The sequence below is a fragment of the Sus scrofa genome, chromosome 14, assembly GCF_000003025.6.
Source record: "Sus scrofa isolate TJ Tabasco breed Duroc chromosome 14, Sscrofa11.1, whole genome shotgun sequence".
NCBI lineage: Eukaryota > Metazoa > Chordata > Mammalia > Artiodactyla > Suidae > Sus > Sus scrofa.
The window spans coordinates 21,879,044-21,898,574 of NC_010456.5; the positions used below are offsets into that span (position 1 = coordinate 21,879,044).

Genomic DNA, 19,531 nt, shown 5'->3' on the forward strand with positions numbered 1-19,531 from the left:
TAGTGTGCGTTGTATGTGTATGTGTATATGTGGTGTGGTTTTTATATATGTATATGTGTGTGTTTATATATGTGCATTGTGTGGGGTGTGTGTGGGTGGGTGATGTGTGTATGTGTATAGGGTATGTGTTTATATGAGTTTGGTGGGTGTGTGGTGTTTGTGTATGTGTGTGAGTGTATTTGTGCATTGTGTGTGTGGTGTGTGTATGTCTATATGTGTCTGTGGGGGGGTGTGTGGTGTGTGCATGTGGGGGTTTGTGTGTTCCAGGTGGGTCTCGCGTGATGTCCTAGATGCTGTGATGTCAGAGTTGGGGGGAGGGGAAGTACCATGGAAACACTGTCACCTGACCTGTCTTTGTGCAGGGTGTCCCTAAAATCCTACACCCCACCTAGAACGGGACTGTCACATCATGGGGATATGAGTTTGCCGTTTCAGAAATACCCACCGTTGATAATCATCCTTTTATCACTCACTTTATTTTGGAATGTCTCCAAAATCACAATCGTCTGTGTCTTGTTTGGTAATAGTGTGATCCTTTTCCACATCTTCAGAACACTTGCTAGCCGCCGGTTACTCTAAGCTGCTGGCTGCTGATGGGAGAGGAGGACAGGCTTGTGTCTGGTACTGTCAGCAGCACATCCAGGATTGTTATTTGAAAGTGGCGGCCCTGCCTGCAGCGTTCAGACTCCCATCTCAGGAGGCTTCTTAAGATTTCTTGTCCATGCAGCCTTGGTGCCACAGGAGCAAGTGGGAGGCTCAGTAGAGGTGTCACAGCACCTGAGTGTGGCTCTCCTCTGTTCATCTCTAGCCCCAGGAATGGTGGCTCCTGAGCTTCTAGATGCTCCTATTCCTGGGTGATCATACATGAGGGTCCCCAAGGCTGCTGAGTGATCCCTGCCCTGGTTTTCAGTCCCTGTGATTCCTTGGGCTTCAGGAGGGTTGGTCATGTTAGACCCAGCACGAGCCCCTCAGTGCAGCCTGGGATGGAAAATGGTCCTCCTGCTGGCATCATCTGGACCTAGCCTGGCTCTGATCAGCTCTGACTGTGTGGGAAACTAGTTTCTCTATTCTGGGCAGCGTGTTTACTCCTAAAGTTATAATCTGTGTGTATACGAAAGGACTTAGACACTTATATATGACGGACTTGTTATAAAATATAAACTATGAAAGTACAGAATGGGTAACTAAATGATGGTAGATCCACACAAATGGATGTTAGACAACTGTTAAATTTTTTTAATGGCTGCACCCACAGAATATGGAAGTTCCTGGGCCAGGATTGAATCCAAGCCTCAGCTGAGACCTGTGACATAGCTGTGGCAACACCAGATCCTTTTAACCCACTGTGCCAGGGTGGGATCGAACCTGTGCCTTCAGTGACTGGAGCTGTTGCAGTTGGATTCTTAAGCCACTGCACCACAGCAGGAACCCCAGCCATTAAATATTTTGACAAAACATATTAACATGATTGTAAGATGCTCTCGATAAAATGATACACAAAAATGTGGTATACAATTGAAGTTTAGTATTACTTCAATATAATGAAATACTTGTGAAGAAAAATGTTACTGTTTGCAATTCTTTGCTGTAAGGATAATTTGATTCATTTGTCTTTCTGGATTTCCCTAAGACGCTACATCACTGGCCACGTATGGTTTCCCCCAGGAGGCACTTGGCAATATTAGGTGATGTTCTGTCTGTCACCCCTTGGGGGAGGGCACTGCAGGTATTGATTGCATGGCTGGAGGCCAGCAATGCTGTCATAAAAGCCGAAAATGAGAGACTGTGGTCTATATTATATACGTATCTTATTTTATTTTTTATTTATTTATTTATTTTGTCTTTGGTTGTTGTTGTTGTTGTTGCTATTTCTTGGGCCGCTCCCACGGCATATGGAGGTTCCCAGGCTAGGGGTTGAATCGGAGGTGTAGCCACCGGCCCACGCCAGAGCCACAGCAACGCGGGATCCGAGCCGCGTCTGCAACCTACACCACAGCTCACGGCAACGCCGGATCGTTAACCCACTGAGCAAGGGCAGGGACCGAACCCGCAACCTCATGGTTCCTAGTCGGATTCGTTGACCACTGCGCCACGACAGGAACTCCACGTATCTTATTTTAAATCAGGGAAAATAGGGCATTAAAACCTTTCCTAGTGGTGCAGTGGGTTAAGGATCCTGTGTTCTCACCACTGTGGCTTGGGGTTCCTGCTCTGGTGTGGGTTCAGTCCCCGGCCCAGAAACTTCCATAGGCTGTGGGTGCCAAAAAACAACAACAAAAACCAAAGCCAAAACACACACACAGAAAAGGCTGAAATAATAGGATACAAAATTCAGATTTTTTTTAATGCAGACTATGGTTTTTTTTTTGAAAATTGTCAAATATTATGTCTTTAAATATAAGTAATTGAAAGAGTGCGCTATTAATATTTAACTCTGGTTGCCGCTCTGCTTCCTGGTGTAAGCTCTGCAACGTGAGCTCTGCGGGATGGGACACTTGGCCTTAGTGCCAGTCATCTCTGAACCTGACTTTCTCCAAATGCAGGCATTTCTGGAGGTTGTTTTCTAAATCCCCTGTTGGCTTCTTTTGGATCTAAATTGAAGCCTGAGAACAGCCAATCTTCACTAAAGCTTTTTGAGACAAAAGAAATTGCGCCTGAATGAACACTTACAGGAAAACACTTTTATTTTTCATCCTGGCAAAATGCCTAAGATTTAATGAGGTGAAACCATTTTCAGAAAAATAAAAGTCTAGTGATGTGAGAACACAAGGAAAAATATCTAAAAATAGCTAATAGGCACTGACTTGACTTTTCTGACTGTATCAGATGGCCAGCTGTTCGTGATGCCCTTGACAAAACCAAAAAGCGGGTCATGTTTTCCATTATGATTATAGATTTTTTTAATAGCTCTGGTCCCAGAGTAACCCAGGATGATCATGTTTTTCTGAAGGACGTTAATTAAAAGTGAACGGTTGGCTTTTGCCATCATATTATTTTCTGTACATGCCCACTTTATTCCTGCTCTTCTGTCCAGTTGTTGAGCACTGTAAACACTGTGTGTCATGTCAGAGGTCTTGATTTCACGTTGTCAAGTGTGGCTCCAGGGCTCTGCCTGCCTTCCCACAGCCCGGTGATATGTATATAGATGCAGTCATTTTTACAGCAAAAACTTACCGGCATCGTTTTGGCTGGTGCCCTGGTAGCTGTCCCACTCCGGAAAGCCTGGGGTGATAGCAGAGGTACTTGCCTCCTGGCATTAGCTGCAGCCACAAATGTCGGCTTTAAAGAAGTCCTCTGCATCTGACACTTGACATTGGGAGGGCTGCAGTTTGCATGTCACTTTTAGAAATGTCATGAGGGGGCATTCCCCTTGTGGCTCGCGGAAACAAACTGACTAGCATCCATAAGGACGCAGGTTTGATCCCTGGCCTTGCTCTGTGGGTTAAGGATCTGGCGTTGCTGTGGCTGTGGTGTAGGCCGGCAGCTACAGCTCCAAACTGACCCCTAGCTTGGGAACGTCCATATGCCACAGGCGCAACCCTTTTAAAAAAAAGGCAAAAAATAAAAAGAGCCTAAACAATCAATATTTGTCTAATCACCCAGTGGTGTTATCTATCCTGAACCTGATTCTGGGTAACTTAATGCAGAACCTGTCAGAATGTTTTGCCTTGACATACCCTTGGTTATACTCTTGTTAAACCCGATCTCAATGTAAATATAAAACCACAGAGGTGTCTCCTGTGCTTTTTCTTTTCATCTTTTGTTTGAGGTTGAGAGGTGGGGGATGCAAAAGGTGGTGATAGTGATTCATCACAATAAGGAAAAAATTCTGTAACAGTTTGACAACTTTGAATAAATATATTAGAGAAATGTATTTATTTCCATCCTTAAAATGTGCTACCTTCTCCTCTGGGTACACTGACGGGGATTAGCGAAGAGGGTAGGAAGCAGGTTGAAACAATCCCAGCTCTGCCTTGTGAGCTCCCTGCATTCTGCAGGCTTCATCGGATTGGGTTTAGATTTGGAGCTGGATCTGTTTCATCCTGGAGCTTCCTGTCCTACACATCCCCTGCGTACCTCAGTGGAAGTCGCTTCTTAATTTGCACAATGAAATCTGTTCTGTTTGATGAAAGATATGTGAGGCCCCTGTACAAGGCTTTTAGGTAAAAACTGATGAAAACTCGGTCAGTCACTGTGGCTCTGCTCTTTATACTCCTTTGCCCCACTTTGGTGTTATACAGTCATATTTACTAAATATACAGTGAATTATGTAACGATTCTCCCCCATGTCCAAGATTTAAACTTTAGGTGAGATCTAATTAGGTGCGCATTTTTCTTAAACTTCCCAGTGCATGTTGATGAATTCCTTAGTTGCTCTATTACCTGTGACTGCTGGGCCGTGTTACATGGGACGGTTCAGACTCACCTGGAATTTTGCCTGCCACGCTAACCAGTCCGTTTGCTGTTATACTGGTGCAAAGTGAAGTTGTGTACTTGGAAACCGGTGTGTTAGCTTCGGGTAATTATCTGCATGTTAAACTTGCTGCACATTGAAAGTATCGTGTTAAAATATTTAGGTGATGTGGCAACCAAAACAGTCCTTATGGTAGAGATTGACTTGCCATGAAAATGAGCACATTTATTGAAAGACGTTTCTGTAGCACGTGAACAGTGTGTTCTCATTTGATAACTTGTTTTTCTCTTGTTCCTTTTCTTGTTTTTTTTTTTTTATAATTTACTGCTTGCCATTGCAGGAAGTGGAGGTTTGTACTCAGCTTCTGTATTTCATATTCGATTTTTGATTTTATATGAATCTTTACATTCTAATTACTAACACTCAATTCACATTATTTTTCTCCTTAGGATGATTATTTCCGCACTTGGAGTCCAGGAAGAGCCTTCGATCAGGGTAAGAATGTAATGATTTAAAAACAATGTTTTTAACATGTTAATAAATTTATTCAAGTTACGATATAAACCCTTGATGACAGCTAAACTGTTTACCTTTCTCATGAGAATTTGAGTTTCAAACAGTAATTGAAGGAATTAATTGAATTCCAAGTAAGCAAAGAGAAAATATGATATATGAAACCTCTTTGGCCTCCAAAATTATACAGTATAGGTGGCTACTTTTTAGCTATCTCTAAAACTAGTCTTTCCTCAGTGCATAGTTTGGCATTAAATTGGTGACAGATCTTCAGAAAAAAGTAAAGCATTCATGAATATAATAATAAAAATACTATGTCTATACCTTTAATTCTGAATCAGTTTATGGATCATTTAGAAATTGGTATGCTGAGGATTACCTTAAATTACTCTTTAATTTTATGGCTAAAATAATTTTTTATATGTTTACAATTACTGTACTTTAAACATGATGTTTACTTGTCTGTTTAGATCTTAAAATACTAAATAGGAGAGCTTAGATGAATGGAAGAATTCATGCAGTCATTACTCTCATTTCAGAATATTAGAGTTAGAAATAAGTTATTTAAGTATCGTGATTATGTCAGGACATCTCTCATTTTTAGAATCGTGTCTGAGATGACTGATTTGGGCTTTGGAACTTTATTGTCCATCTTACTAGTTGATACAAGTCATTTCATACTGTTCTCAAATATATTTAAGTACCTTCACTAAAAAGAAGATTTATTTTTTGCAACATTTCAAAACAAATGGCTTTGCTGTCTTGTTTTCAGTAAATAGAAGTTTTCATTTAAACTGGAGCCACTTGGTAATTAGATTCAGCTGGGGTCTTAATAAGAGCTAAGAGGAAGAATCCTGTGTGAAAACCTGCACCCACAGTTTGTAATTCTCCTTGGCCCCCTTGAGCCGGAAGGCAGGACAGAAGTGGTTTCATTCTGAAGATGCTGTAAAGGATGTTGAAATGATCGCAACGAATTTAGAATATTCCATACACTTAGTTGATGAAGCAGCATCAAAGTTTGAGAGGATTGACTCCAATTTTGAAAGAAGTTCTGCTGTAGGTACAAGGCTGTCAGACAGCATCAATGCCAGAAAAGCTCGTGAAAGGAAGAATCAGTTAATGCAGTAAACTTCACTGTTGTCTTTTTTTTTTTTAATTTCTACCCCAACCTTCAGCTACTACCACCCTGGTCAGTCAGCAGCCACCAACATCAAGGCCAGACCCTCCATCAACAAAAGGATTATGAGCCTCTGAAGGCTCAGAGGATGCTTATAATGTTTTAGCAAAAAAAAAATTTTTTTTTAATTAGGGGATGTACATTGCTTTTTAGACATAATGCTATATAGCACAAGTAATAGGCTTCAGTATAGTATAAACATAACTTTTATCTATTTAAAAATACTTTGTGTATAAAATATATTTTATATTTTTATTTTGTAATTTTATATTTTATTAAAAAATTCATGTGAATCACTTTATTTCAGGGTTGGCTTAATTGTGGTGTCTGGAACCAGACTCACAGTATCTCCGAGGTCTGCCTGTAGTGAAGCTAAGACTGAGATGTATTTACAAGCTTTCTTGGGAAATGAGATGGTGCATTTGTTAACCTTGAAAAATTGGAGTCATCTATGAAATGGATGCTAACACTTAAATTTGCCATACTTGGTATAGCCAATTACAGATAAGATGCTTTGGTTTTCTCATTTGTGTGTGTGACTGTGTTTTGACCTGTAATTGTTACAGGAGCCTTCCAAGCCCTGACATGCTGGTAAGCCTGCTTTACTTTAATCATCAAAGAAGTCTTCACTAAATAACTTGTCAAAAATACCATCTTTATCAAGTAGAGTAGCAGTGCAGGCATGATAATAGCTAACATTTGTAAGGTATCCTCTGTTCATCTCTGGTCTAAGAATTCCGTATACTAGTTCATTTAACCTTCCCAGTCACCTTGCCACGTGGGTGGGGCAGGTGAGGCCCTGTGGAGGAGAGCTCCTGTCCAAGGTCAGAGCCTACACAGTGGCTGAGCCAGGACTTGGGACCAGGCACCGTGACCCCTACACCCCATTTCCTAACCACCATGAGGTACCATCAGTCTGTGGCAGCACTAAGATGAAATAATGGCATACGAACAGGATTTTGAAGGTCGTGCTTTAAAAATAAGAATTTATTTGACTGAACTTGAGAAATAGAGCTTTAAGCTTTGTTTCTGTATTTAAAACAATTTTTTTCCTTTTTTGATTATAGTTGTGACAATGTTCTGTCAATTACTGCTATACAGCAATGTGACCCAGTTACATACACACACACACACACACACACACACACACACACACACATTTTTGTCTTAAGGTCTTCCACCATGTTCCATCACAAGTGAGGGGATATAATTCCCTGTACTATGCAGCAGGACCTCATTGCTTATCCACTCCAAATGCAGTAGTTTGCATCTACTAACCCCAAACTCCCAGTCCATCCTCCTCTCTCCCCTCCCCCTTAGCAACCACAAGTCTTTTCTCTATGTCCATGAGTTTGTTTCTGTTCTGTAGATATGCTCATTTGTACCATATATTAGATCCCAGATATAAGTGACATCAGATGGTGTTTGTCTTTCTCACTCTGACTTAGTTCACTTGGTATGAGAATCTCTGGTTGTATCCATGTTGCTACAAATGGCATTATTTTGTTCTTTTCTATGGCTGAGTAGTATTTCATTGTGTATATGTACCACATCTCCTTAATCCATTTATCTGTCAATAGACATTCAGGTTGTTTCCAAGTCTTGTCTATAGTGAATAGTGCTGCAGTGAACATAGGAGTGCATGTATCTTTTTGAATGAATGTTTAATGTAATCCCTATCAAATTACCCATAACATTTTTTCAGAGAACTAGAACAAACAATCCAAAATTTTATATAGAACCAGAAAAGATCCAGAATTTCCAAAGCAATCCTGAGGAACAAAAACCAAGCAGGAGACATAACTCTCCCAAACTTCAGATGATATTACAAAGCTACAGTAATAAAGACAGTGTGGCACTGGTACAAAAACAGACATACAGACCAATGGAACAGAATAGAGAACCCAGAAATAATACTGACCAGACACTTATGGTCAATTAATCTTTGAAAAAGAGGCAAGAATATAAAATGGGAAAAAGACAGTTTCTTCAGCAAATGGTGCTGGGAAAACTGTACAGCTGCATGTACATCAGTGAAGCTAGAACACACCCTCACATCATGCACAGAAATAAACTCAAAATGGTTTAAAGGCTTAAACATAAGACACCATCAAACTCCTAGAAGAGAACATAGGTAAAACATTCTCTGACATCAACCGTACAAATATTTTCTTAGGTCAGTCTCCCAAAGCAATAGAAATAAAAACAAAAATAAACCAATGGGACCTAATCAAACTTACAAGCTGTTGCACAGCAAAGGAAACCATTAAAAACAAACAAACAAAAAAACAAAAAGACAGCCTATGGAATGGGAGATAATTGTTTCAAACACGCAACCAACAAGGGCTTAATCTCCAAAATATACAAACAACTCATGCAATTCAAAACAACAAACAAACCCAATGAAAAAATGGGCAGAAGACCTAAATAGACATTTCTCCAAAGAAGACGTACAGCAAGCCAATAGGCATATGAAAAAATGTTCAACATCATTAATTATTAGAGAAATGCAAGTCGAAACTGCTATGAGTACCACCAGCCAGAATGGCTGTCATTAATAAGTCTGCAAATAGCAAATGCTGGAGAGGGTATGGAGAAAAAGGGAACCCTCCTGCACTGTTGGTGGAAATGTACATTGATACAACCACTATGAAAAACAGTATGGAGATTCCTCAGGAAACTAAATGTAGAACTACTATGTGATCCAGCAGTCCCACTCCTGGACATATATCCAGACAAACTTCATTCAATGTGACACAGTCCCACTCCTGGACATATATCCAGACAAAACTTTCATTCAAAAATAGTATTTCACAGACTGTCAGACTCCAGATTTTGACGGAGTGAACATAGAGCTGATAAATATACATGGGAAAGAGGTTTTTTTGTTTTCTCCTTTTTGGGGGGGGGGCAGCCCTGTGGTATATGGAGCACCTGGATCAGGGATCAGATCCAAGTTGCACTTGCAACCTAAGCCACGGCTTCAGCAATGCTGGATCTTTAAACCATTTTTCCAGGCCGGGGATTGAAACTGCCATCCCAGCACTCCAATCCCATTTTCTGTTGATTCACAGTGGGAGGTCCTACATAGGAAAGCTTTGTATATTAAAAAAAAAAAAAAAAAAAAAAAAAAAAAGAAGCATGGGGAAATTAGATTGAGATGTATGTATTTATTTTGTTTCTGTTATTTCGTTGCTGTTTTTTTGGTGTTGAGTCAAATTAACCAACCCATTAATAGTCCATGAGGAAGAGTGAGAAAAATCAACCCGTTCCTATCTTGGCTTAAATAAGATAGTGCCATCATTTCCAAGGAATGGACTTGAAATATGTTAACTTATAATTCTTCTTTTTCTTTCTGATGACAGAATTTTCCCTTAAGTATCATTTTCAATTGAGCTGTAGAACATAAAATAATTCAGAAGTCTCTTATGAGTGTTTATCATTTTAATATATTATGTTTTATTGGTTTATGGACATTAATATCTTATCAATATAAATTGATTTTTCCCAGTATCTTTGTTAGGCGTCTTGCATATTTCTGAAAAGAGAGAAGAGAAAACATCACCTTTGCATAACATTTTTATGATGATATTGTACAGTTTTTACCATATTCCTTATTAATTATAGTTTACTTCCATTTCTATAAGTCACAAAAATGCAGAAACACCACTAATTTAAATGTTACCTAGTATTTCATAATCTTAGTGGCGTAATTATTCAGCACAAAACTCCTCTTTCCATAGATGCATGAATATGCCCACACATACATAGTCATGTGTGTAGAAACACACAGATTTTGCACCTGCAAACTTGCTTCCATGTAAAAACCAAAAGATTGTTCACGTGTAGCTCACCTGCCTTCGAGTTTTGCTGTGACAATTTTTCAATCTTATGTGAGTTTCTCTTTATTGATCCAAACACTCTCAGTTTTTTTAACCACTAAAATAGTAAGAATTTTGGGGAAAAAATATAATGGTTTTAAATGAGTTAAACTATTTTGGTGATGGTGAATTTGCTTTTTAAAATAAAAGAAAGCATACCGATGCCCAAAATAAACTACTTGGTTTGCTCTACCTAGACTTTTCTGTGCTGTTACTTCATTAGTTGACAACAGAAATTGAGTAAAAAACTGTTTTGAAGAGGACATGCATCTTCTCGAACAGGGTATAAAAATTCTGTTTTCATAATTCAGGGATGAACCAGGTGTGTGTGTTGGGGGGTGTAGCTGAGCATGATAAGGATTTTAAATAATTTAATAAGTGCTTTGGATAGATTTGCTCTGGCTTTAAAGATAGTCACTTTTCCCTTTTCAAAATCCTTGTCTTTGTCAGGGATTAATTCGGGTACTAGCTAAATTGCTGACTTTTTTTTTTTTTTTTTTTTTTTTTTTTGTCTTTTTGCCTTTTCTAGGGCCCCTCCTGCGTCACATGGAGGTTCCCAGGCTAGGGGTCTAATCAGAGCTGTAGCGGCCGGCCACAGCAACTGGGGATCCAAGCCGAATCTGCCACCTACACCACAGGTCATGGCAACGCCGGATCCTTAACCCACTGAGCAAGGCCAGGGATCGAACCTGCAACCTCATGGTTCCTAGTCAGATTCGCCAACCACTGAGCCACGACGGGAACTCCAAATTGGTGACATTTTTAGCTGTGATTCCTGACCATTGTTGAGTCTACTTGTCTTAAAGCACGCAGTCTGTAAGGATTGACCGTCTTTTATCTAAACCTTTTCTCCAGCATTTGATACCTAGGAGCCAGAGATGGAAGAGTTTCGAGCCAGATGTACTTTATTTCCAGTTTTTCTCTCCAAACCAGCGTGGGTCTGCTTGGCACTTACATGTACTGAGTTACCTAAAGAAGCCGAATCCCTGGACCGGGGCTCTAGGGAGACACGCCTCGTTGCTGGTGCAGAGACCTTTTCCGGGATGAGGGATTAGGGCGGGAGGCGTGGTTCTGGTTCCCACTGGTGTCTGTGTGTCAGGCAGTTTCCTCTGTGCTCTCTTCCCACACCTGCCGTGCTGGGAGCGGTAGTCTGACTCTACTGGCTGGTGCTTTGTTCAAGGGCTGGGGTCTTTGGGTGCTTTTCTAGTGGAAAATTCAGCTAAAGTGTCTGCCGGGTGGTGAGCCAGGACACCTTCCTACATGCTAGCCTCCCCCCTCCAGCTCTCTAGCTTCGGAAGGGGCGTGGGCAGCCAGCCTCGGGTTGGGAGCCGAGCTTGCGGCGCTGAAGGGTGAGAAGACGCTTAGCTAGCACGTGTCCACTGCCTCTGTCTTTCCAGGAGCAGTTCTCAGAGCTTTACCCAGTTCCTATCACTTCTACTCACTGCAAAGCATCTCACTTATTCCAAGAGTCATAGCTTGATGCGGCCTTTGCCTTGCATCTCTGGCTACAAAGGATAAGCAGGTGAGGCTCCACCTGGAGCCATTCTCTGTGGACTGAGCTGCGGTGGCTGATGGCCACAGTTATTAGTGAAACTGGAGAAAACTTACATTTCCGAAAACTCACCCCCGAACTCATCATTCCTTTTTAAAATGTTCCCCATGTTTCTGAAGGCAGAGGACATGTGGTGACACACTTAGGCATTGCTTTTAATTATAGTTCACTCTTTCACTCATTTCCAGAATTATTTTTTCATGTTCTGAGGTGGTGTTTGCTGAAAGTCTCAACAACAGGCAGTACTGCCCAGCTGCCCCCCAGAGGCTTGCTAGACCCCGATGCTGCTTTGTTCAAGGGCTGGGGTCTTTGGGTGCTTTTCTAGTGGAAAATTTAGCATTCCCAGAGTTGAAATCCACTGGAGACAATATGCATAGATAATTGTGTGATTACCATATTTTTAAAGTGCTTAAAAATGTAAATACTGAACCGTTGTTTGATCTGAGCCATTATTTGATCAACTTACAGGAATTGATTTCAGATTTTTGTATCACTCAGACAAATCACTTGTTAGGGTGTTCCAGTGCTCACAGCCATGCCACTCACCAACATACTTTAGTTATTTCACTCATGTTGCAACTGTGGCTTATAGAACCTTCTGGAAAACCTGCAAAAACCTTGGATTCAACCTAGACACCAACAGGGCATCTTGATTTACCCTGTGTCAGAACATAGAAATATGCAGGACCTCTGCGTGAGAAAAGTATTTCCTCTTCCCATCCAATTCTGATTTCTTTAGACAGGAATGGTATTTAATTTGTTTTACACCAAAATCTATTAAACATAGGAATCAAGAATCTTAGCTTGTTTTGTTCTATGTCAAAGAGTGCTTTTTTTTTTCTCTATAGAGTGATGAAGATTGTATAAAGGCCTGTTTTTAATTTATAAGATCCAAGATGAGTTCTATCTCCTGGTTCGTATCGCAGTCGCCCACGTAGATGTGCAAGAAGGAAATGATGTCTTTTCATTGACCATACGTGTTACCAAGTTGTGAATAAGGTTTATAGAGCAAGGGGATCATCAAATGCACTTTCAAAGGTGTTCAGATGTATGAGAAATAATACTTTTATCTCAAGCCTTATGAATCTAACCTAGTAATAGTAAGTATTGTGAAGACTGAAAACAGTAGTTGTACAGGAAATGATATTTTAGCAGGAACCCTTCACTAGGTGAAGGAGTGATTTTCAGTCCTGTCTCAATGAGAATTACTTAAGCATCCAGTGAAAGTACAGCTGCCTGGCCTTGGGCCCTGAACTTTTGATTTACTTTCTGGGCCATCTTCTAGCCTCTTTGTGTGTGTGTATGTTTTAATTTTATAAAATTTTGATAAAATGTGTATAACATAAAATTTACTGTTTTACGCATTTTTTAAGTGTATACTTCACTGGTGTTAGATACGTTCACTACCCCCTATCTCTAGAATGTTTCCGTCTTCCCAAACTCTGCCCCATTAAACACTATCTCCCCACCCCACCCCCTTCCTTCCAGGCCCTGGGAGCCACATTCCACATTCTATGTATCTGACTTCTCTAAGTACCTCATATAAGCAGAATCATACTGTAGTTTTCCTTTTGTGACTGGCATTTCATATTGCTTAGTGTCCTCAGGGTTTATCCGTGTTGTAGCACGTGTCAGAATTCCTTTCCTTTCTCAGGCTGAAAAATGTTCTGTTGTGTGTATACACCACATTGTGCTAATCCATTCATCTATTCATGAATGCTTGGGTTGCTTCCACATTTTGATGATTGTACAATTGCAGCTATGAACATGAGTGTACAAATACACGTTTGAGTGTCTGCTTTCAGTTCCTTTGAATATATATCCAGAAATGGAATTGCTGGATCTTGCTGTAATTCCATATTTAATTATTTGAGGAAAATTTTGTAATTCTCCATAGCAGCTGTAGCATTTTATACTCCCACCAGCAATGCAGAAGAGTTCCAGTTTCTCTACATCTTCACCGACAGCGTTATTTTGTGTTCGTTGTTTGTTGTCTTTTGTGTTTGTTGTCTTTTGTCCATGGCATATGGAGGTTCCCAGGCTAGGGGTACAGTCGGAGCTACAGCTGCCAGTCTGCACCACAGCCACAGCAATGCCAGATCTGAGTAGCATCTGTGACCTGTACCACAGCTCACAGGCAACGAGTGGATCCTTAACCCATGGAGTGAGGTCAGGGATCGAACCCACAACCTCATGGTTCCTAGTCAGATTTGTTACTACTACACAATGACGGGAACTCCCTTTTTGTGTTTTTATTAAAAAAATATATATCTGTCCTCATGGTGTGTATGTGCTTGTGTTTTAAGTTTTACAGTGTTGTTATTATTTTATTCAGAAGCAGTTGAGAATTACCGGGTATAAGCAATGACTTCTCAAAATAATTCCTCTCAATTCCTCACTCTGTCTGCAGTACTGAGAAGTTTTTGGTCAAACAGCTGTTCTTTTGAAGGCAACCAGACACATCAGGGATTTTTAACAACCTCTTCATCTTTTCCAATCTGGTGCCAGAAACAGGTGCAAAAGGGTTTGAGATGGATTGTGGGGACCAGGAAACCCCAAAGATGGAATCATAGTTTCCACTAAGCAAGGACTTTCTGTGCATCTTAATAAATTGGTATATTCTTTACAAAAGAAACTGAAGTTGGTAGAAGTTGGTAAAGGGTGCAGAGCTCTGGGTGCAGCTGGATCTGAGGTCCTGTGTTGGTGGGTTTGAGTCCGTTTCTCTTTCTCCTCTGTTCGAGCATGTTCAGTCTGTTCCCCAGCTCAGACCTGTTCCTCATGAAAAAGACGTGGTGAGAGAGTGCTGGCACCGAACTAGTCACTCAATACACACCAGACCACGTTAAAGTTGCTCCACTCCCAAGGAAACCAGAAATTTGTGACTTTGGTTCAAATTTTAGAAATGAGGAAGATAGATTTTTATTTCTTCTATTTTTTATTTATTTTTTGTCTTTTTAGGGCCGCACATGCTACATATGGAAGTTCCCAGGCTAAGGGGTCCAATCTGAGGTGCGGCTGCCAGACTACAGCACAGCCACAGCAACGTGAGATCCGAGCCACATCTGTGAACAACACCGGCAATGTTGGATCCTTAACCCACTGAGCGAGGCCAGGGATCAAACCTGCATCCTCATGGATACTAGTAAGATTCATTTCTGTTGAGCCACAACCGGAACTCTGGAAGATATATTTTTAAACTCACTTCTGTGATTATTATGTAACAAGGACAAAGGTTCTTGTAGGGGTTGTATTTCTGTTGCTTGCAACAACTTACAGCATGTCCGCAAGGCAAGAAAATATTTTAAAGATGTGTGAAAGCTTCCATAGAATACTGACTGTCTTGGAGGTAAATTTCCTGAAGAAAGCTGGGCATGATTCTCACTCCCTTATATGCAGTGGAGGGAGGTGTCTGTGTGATTTTAGAGTTTGCAGATATTGGTGTTGGAGCTCAGAGGGGCCCATGTGCCATCACTAGCACTGTTGAGGAGCAACTGCGTCTCCTAGTCCCTGGGGTCCAGCCCGGACTCAGACCTTCTTCTTAGGTGTTCGGACCCATCTTCACACAGCATTTACTATGTGGAGACAACTTCTTAAGTTAAACCAAGTCTTTGTCCTTATGCCCAAGTTTGGATCCTGTACTCTTGACCAAGAGTGAATAAGTTCACTCTCATATATGTGAAAATATTTTAATATTAGAAAGTAACTAATATGGTACTCTTTTTAGAAGTTTTTTGTTTAATTACTTTTTAAATTCATAAATATTTAAGATCAAAATCCTCTGTTGCTCATTCCAGAGATGCTGGAATGTCGTGGTCATGGTTTCTTCTAGTCCTGGCATTTCACAAATTTTTTTATATGAATTTTTTATAGATTGCTTGTTTTGCTCTTTTGCCCTAGATTTTATGTTTTCCCCTCCATTCTCAACATGTTTCTTGGTGGCCTTGCCCATGCTCTCTTGAAGTCTGAGATAAATGGCTGACAGGCTTTTGGGGGGTGTTTGCTTGGGCCCCTGAGAATGACTGGAAGGTCACAGCTGAGATGGTACCGGCTACTTACCCTGTGACAGAAACAACATTTCTAGAGGTGTCTTCCCTTTCATAAGAAAAAAAAAAAGGGAACAAATTCTAATAAGTTGTGAAATAATGAAAAATGTGGTTGAATATTTTTCCTTCTTTCTCACTCATATTTTTTTTGAAGAAAAAGTAAACTTTTTTGGAGTTCCCATTGTGGCTCAGTGGAAACGAATCCAACTAGTATCCGTGAGGATGTGGGTTCAATCCCTGGCCTCGCTCAATGGGCTGGGAGTCTGGTGTTGCCATGAGCTGTGATCTAGGTTGAAGATATGGCTTGGATCCCCTGCTGCTGTGGCTGTGGCAGCTATAGTTCCGATTTGACCCCTAGCCTGAAAACTTCCATATGCCACAAGTGTAGCCCTAAAAAAAAAAAAAAAAAAAAAGAAAAAAAGAATAAATAAACTTTTACTACTTTTATTTATTTGAAAACAATATTTTTGTACTGGCATAATTAATTTGTCCATTCTACAAAATATTTTAATAGCTGGGGTGGTCACAGGAATTCTTGGGCTTCATACCCTTGAACAATATTATTTTGAGCGTTTTTATGAAAAACTCTCTTCCTTGACAAATTTAGAGGAATTAGATATATCTATATCGATATATATTTATATATATCGATATATATATATATATATATATATATTTTTTTTTTTTTTTACTTTTTAGGGCTGCACCAGAGGCATATGGAAGTTCCCAGGCTAGGGGTCAAATTGGAACTCTAGCTGCCAGCCTACGTCACAGCCACAGCAACATCAGATCTGAGCTGCGTCTGCAACCTACACCACAGTTCACAGAAACACCAGATCCCTGGCCCACTGAGCGAAGCCAGCGATTGAACTTGCATCCTCATGGATGTTAGATTTATTTCCACTGCGCCACAATGGGAACTCCCGGGAATTAGTAATTTTGGAGATTTGGGGTAGAACAAGTATTGCCTATTACATGAAGTAGCACACATTACGATTCGTAGTTAACAGGATGAAATCTCTTAGGCTGATAAGTAGTGCTTGTATATGGAGTAGTAAAAAGAAGCCTATGTCTTAGAGTCCCTTATTAATACAAAACTCAATTTTCTACAACCTAAAAGACTTTGTGAAAGAATAAAATCAAAATATCCCTCCCCTTTATAATAACTTTTGCTTTTTTTTTTTTCTTTTTTTTTTTTTTAAGGGCTGAACCTGCAGCATATGAAAGTTCCCAGGCTAGGGGTCCAATTGGAGCTACAGCTGCCAGCCTACACCACAGCCGCAGCAACACCAGATCCAAGCCGCATCTGCAACCTACACCACAGCTCACTGCAACACCAGATCCTTGACCCACTGAGTGAGGCCAGGGATCAAACCCGCAACCTCATGGATCCTAGTTGGATTCATTAACTGCTGAGCCACGATAGGAACTCCCTAACTTTTCCTTTTTTAACCATAAATAATCTGGTAGAAAAACATGTCTTCTTGAGTATGGTGGTGGTGGTGATATTAAAAAGATTGATCAGTGTTTCAGCTGTAAAGCCTGGAGATTTATTTCTGTTACTGTTTAAATGAGATGAGAAAGTCTAAACATAAAGATATTCTTTTAAGCATGGCTTATTCAGTTTTTCAAATAGGCTTTCTTTTTCAGAGCAGTTTTAAGTTTACAGCAGAGTGGAGTGGAAGGTGCAGTGATTTCCGGTAATTCCCTGCCCCAATGTACACGGCCCCCCACCATCAACATCCCCACCAGATGGGATGTTTGTTACAATTGATAAACCTGCATGGACACGCATCATCACTCAGAGCCCTTGGTTTACCTGAGGGGTCATCTGTGCTGTTGTACCTTTGTGGGTTTGGGCAGCTGTGTGATGGCATGTGTGCACCATTATGGTACCACACAGTGTGTTCACTGCCCCAGATCCTCTGTGCTCTGCCTGCTCATCCATCCCTTCCCTCCATCCCCTACAACCACTGTGCAGCCTTGTCAGGAAAGAAGACTAACTGCCTTTAAGACTCTTGCATGTCTTTTCATGACGTGTCATCTCATATTTTTAAGCTCTGAATACTATTTCACTGCCTGGAGGGACCACGGTTGATTTCTCTACCCCCTACTGAGGGACGTCTTGGTTGTGTCCATTGTGAATAAAGCTGCTATAAACATCAGTGGGCAGGTTTTTGCGTGGACATAAGTTTTCAATTCAATTGGGAAACTATCAACAACTGGGATTGCTCAATCATACGGTAATAGAATGTTTATTTCTATTTCTATGAGAAACTGTCCAACATGGCTGCCCTGTTTTGCACCACCACCAGCAGTGATGGAAGTTCCTGTCACTCTAGGTCCTCAGGGCACTTGTTGGTATAACTCACCTGCCCCTCAGGTGTTTCATTCAGTGACCTTATAATGCATCTGGAACCAAACTTGGTCAAATAGTCTTTCCATTTTATTGTGAAATTCTTTGTATATATTCAGAATCACATAATTACTTGTGATGATTTGATAGTAAAAAAACATTAACCTTGAGAAGAATGTATTATTTTACTTTATGGAGGGTATTTTAAGTATAAAAAGCCATTAAATAGGAATGACTTTTTTTCTTCTCACATATTAATTAGATATATTGGTAATCAGGGGTATTGTAATGAGGCTACTCATCAGACCTACCTAGGGACAGTCTTTTTTTTTATTATTATGTTTTATTTTATTAAAGTATATTTGTTCTATAATGTTATGTTAGTTTCAGGTATACAGCAAAGTGATTGTTGTACAAATGCGTATATATATATTGTTTCAGATTCTTTTCCATTATAGGTTATACAAGATAAGATATTGGATATAGTTTCCTGTGCTATGCAGAAGGTCCTCGTTGGTTATCTATTTTGTATATAGCAGTGTGTTTATATTAATCCCATACTCCTCATTACCCCACCGTTTCCCCTTTGGTAACCATAAGTTTGTTTTTAAAGTCTAAGTCTATTTCTGTTTTGTAAATAAGTTCATTTGTATCATTTTTTTAAGATTCCAAGTATAAGTGATATCACATAATGTTTATCTTTGCTTTGCTTACTTAGTATCATAATCTCTAGGTCCATCCATGGTGCTGCAAATGGTATTATTCTTTTTATGGCTGAGTAATACTCCATTGTATATAGATACCACATCCTCTTAATCCATTCCTCTGTCGATAGACATTTAAGTTGTTTCCATGTTTAAGCTATTGTGAATAGTTCTGCTATAAACATTGGTGCTGCTGTGAACATTGGGGTGCATGTATCTTTTTGAATTATAGTTTTGCCTGGATATATGCCCATGAGTGGGATTGCTGGATCATATGGTGGTTTTATCTTTACTTTTCTGAGGACCCTCCAACTGTTTTCCGTAGTAGCACCAGTTTACATTCCCACCAACAGTGTAGGAGGGTTCCCTTTTCCTCACAGCCTCTCTAGCATTTGTTTTTCATAGACTTGTTAATGATAGCCATTCTGACTGGTGTGAGGTGATACTTCATTGTGGTTTTGCTTTGCATTTCTTTAATAATTAGTGACATTGAACACCTTTCCTTGTTTTTTTTTTTTTTTTTTTTTTTTTTTTGCCATCTGTGCGTCTTCATTGGAGAAATGTCTATTTAGATCTCCTCATTTTTTGGATTTTTTTTTCTATATTTGAGCTGTATGAGGTGTTTGTATATTTTGGAGATTAATCCCTTGTTGATAGCATCATCTGCGAACACTTTCTCCCATTCTGTGGGTTGTTTTTTCTTTTTTTTTTTATGGTTTCCTTTGCTGTGCAAAAGCTTTCAAGTTTAATTAGGTCCCATTTGTTTATATTTGTCTTTATTTTCATTACTCTAGGAGATGGATTTAAAAAATATTGCTGTGATTTGTGCCAAAAGTGTTCTGCCTATGTTTTCCTCTAAAAGTTTTTCAGGGAGTTCCCGTTGTGGCGTAG

The 19,531-nt window shown here is 40.0% G+C and overlaps 1 protein-coding gene across 4 annotated transcripts in view; it reads left to right on the forward strand.

The window, feature by feature from the left end:
- Positions 1-19,531, forward strand: part of SPOCK3 (SPARC/osteonectin, cwcv and kazal like domains proteoglycan 3) — a 366,633-nt gene that overhangs the window by 124,625 nt on the left and 222,477 nt on the right. For 2 of the 4 annotated variants that reach the window (XM_021074205.1, XM_021074206.1), the window contains 2 exons: positions 4,755-4,763; positions 4,864-4,909. In XM_021074205.1, coding sequence (XP_020929864.1) covers positions 4,755-4,763; positions 4,864-4,909 — 55 coding nt within the window. The remainder of the gene's footprint in view (positions 1-4,754; positions 4,764-4,863; positions 4,910-19,531) is intronic. The other 2 variants (XM_021074207.1, XM_021074208.1) reach the window with 1 other exon arrangement.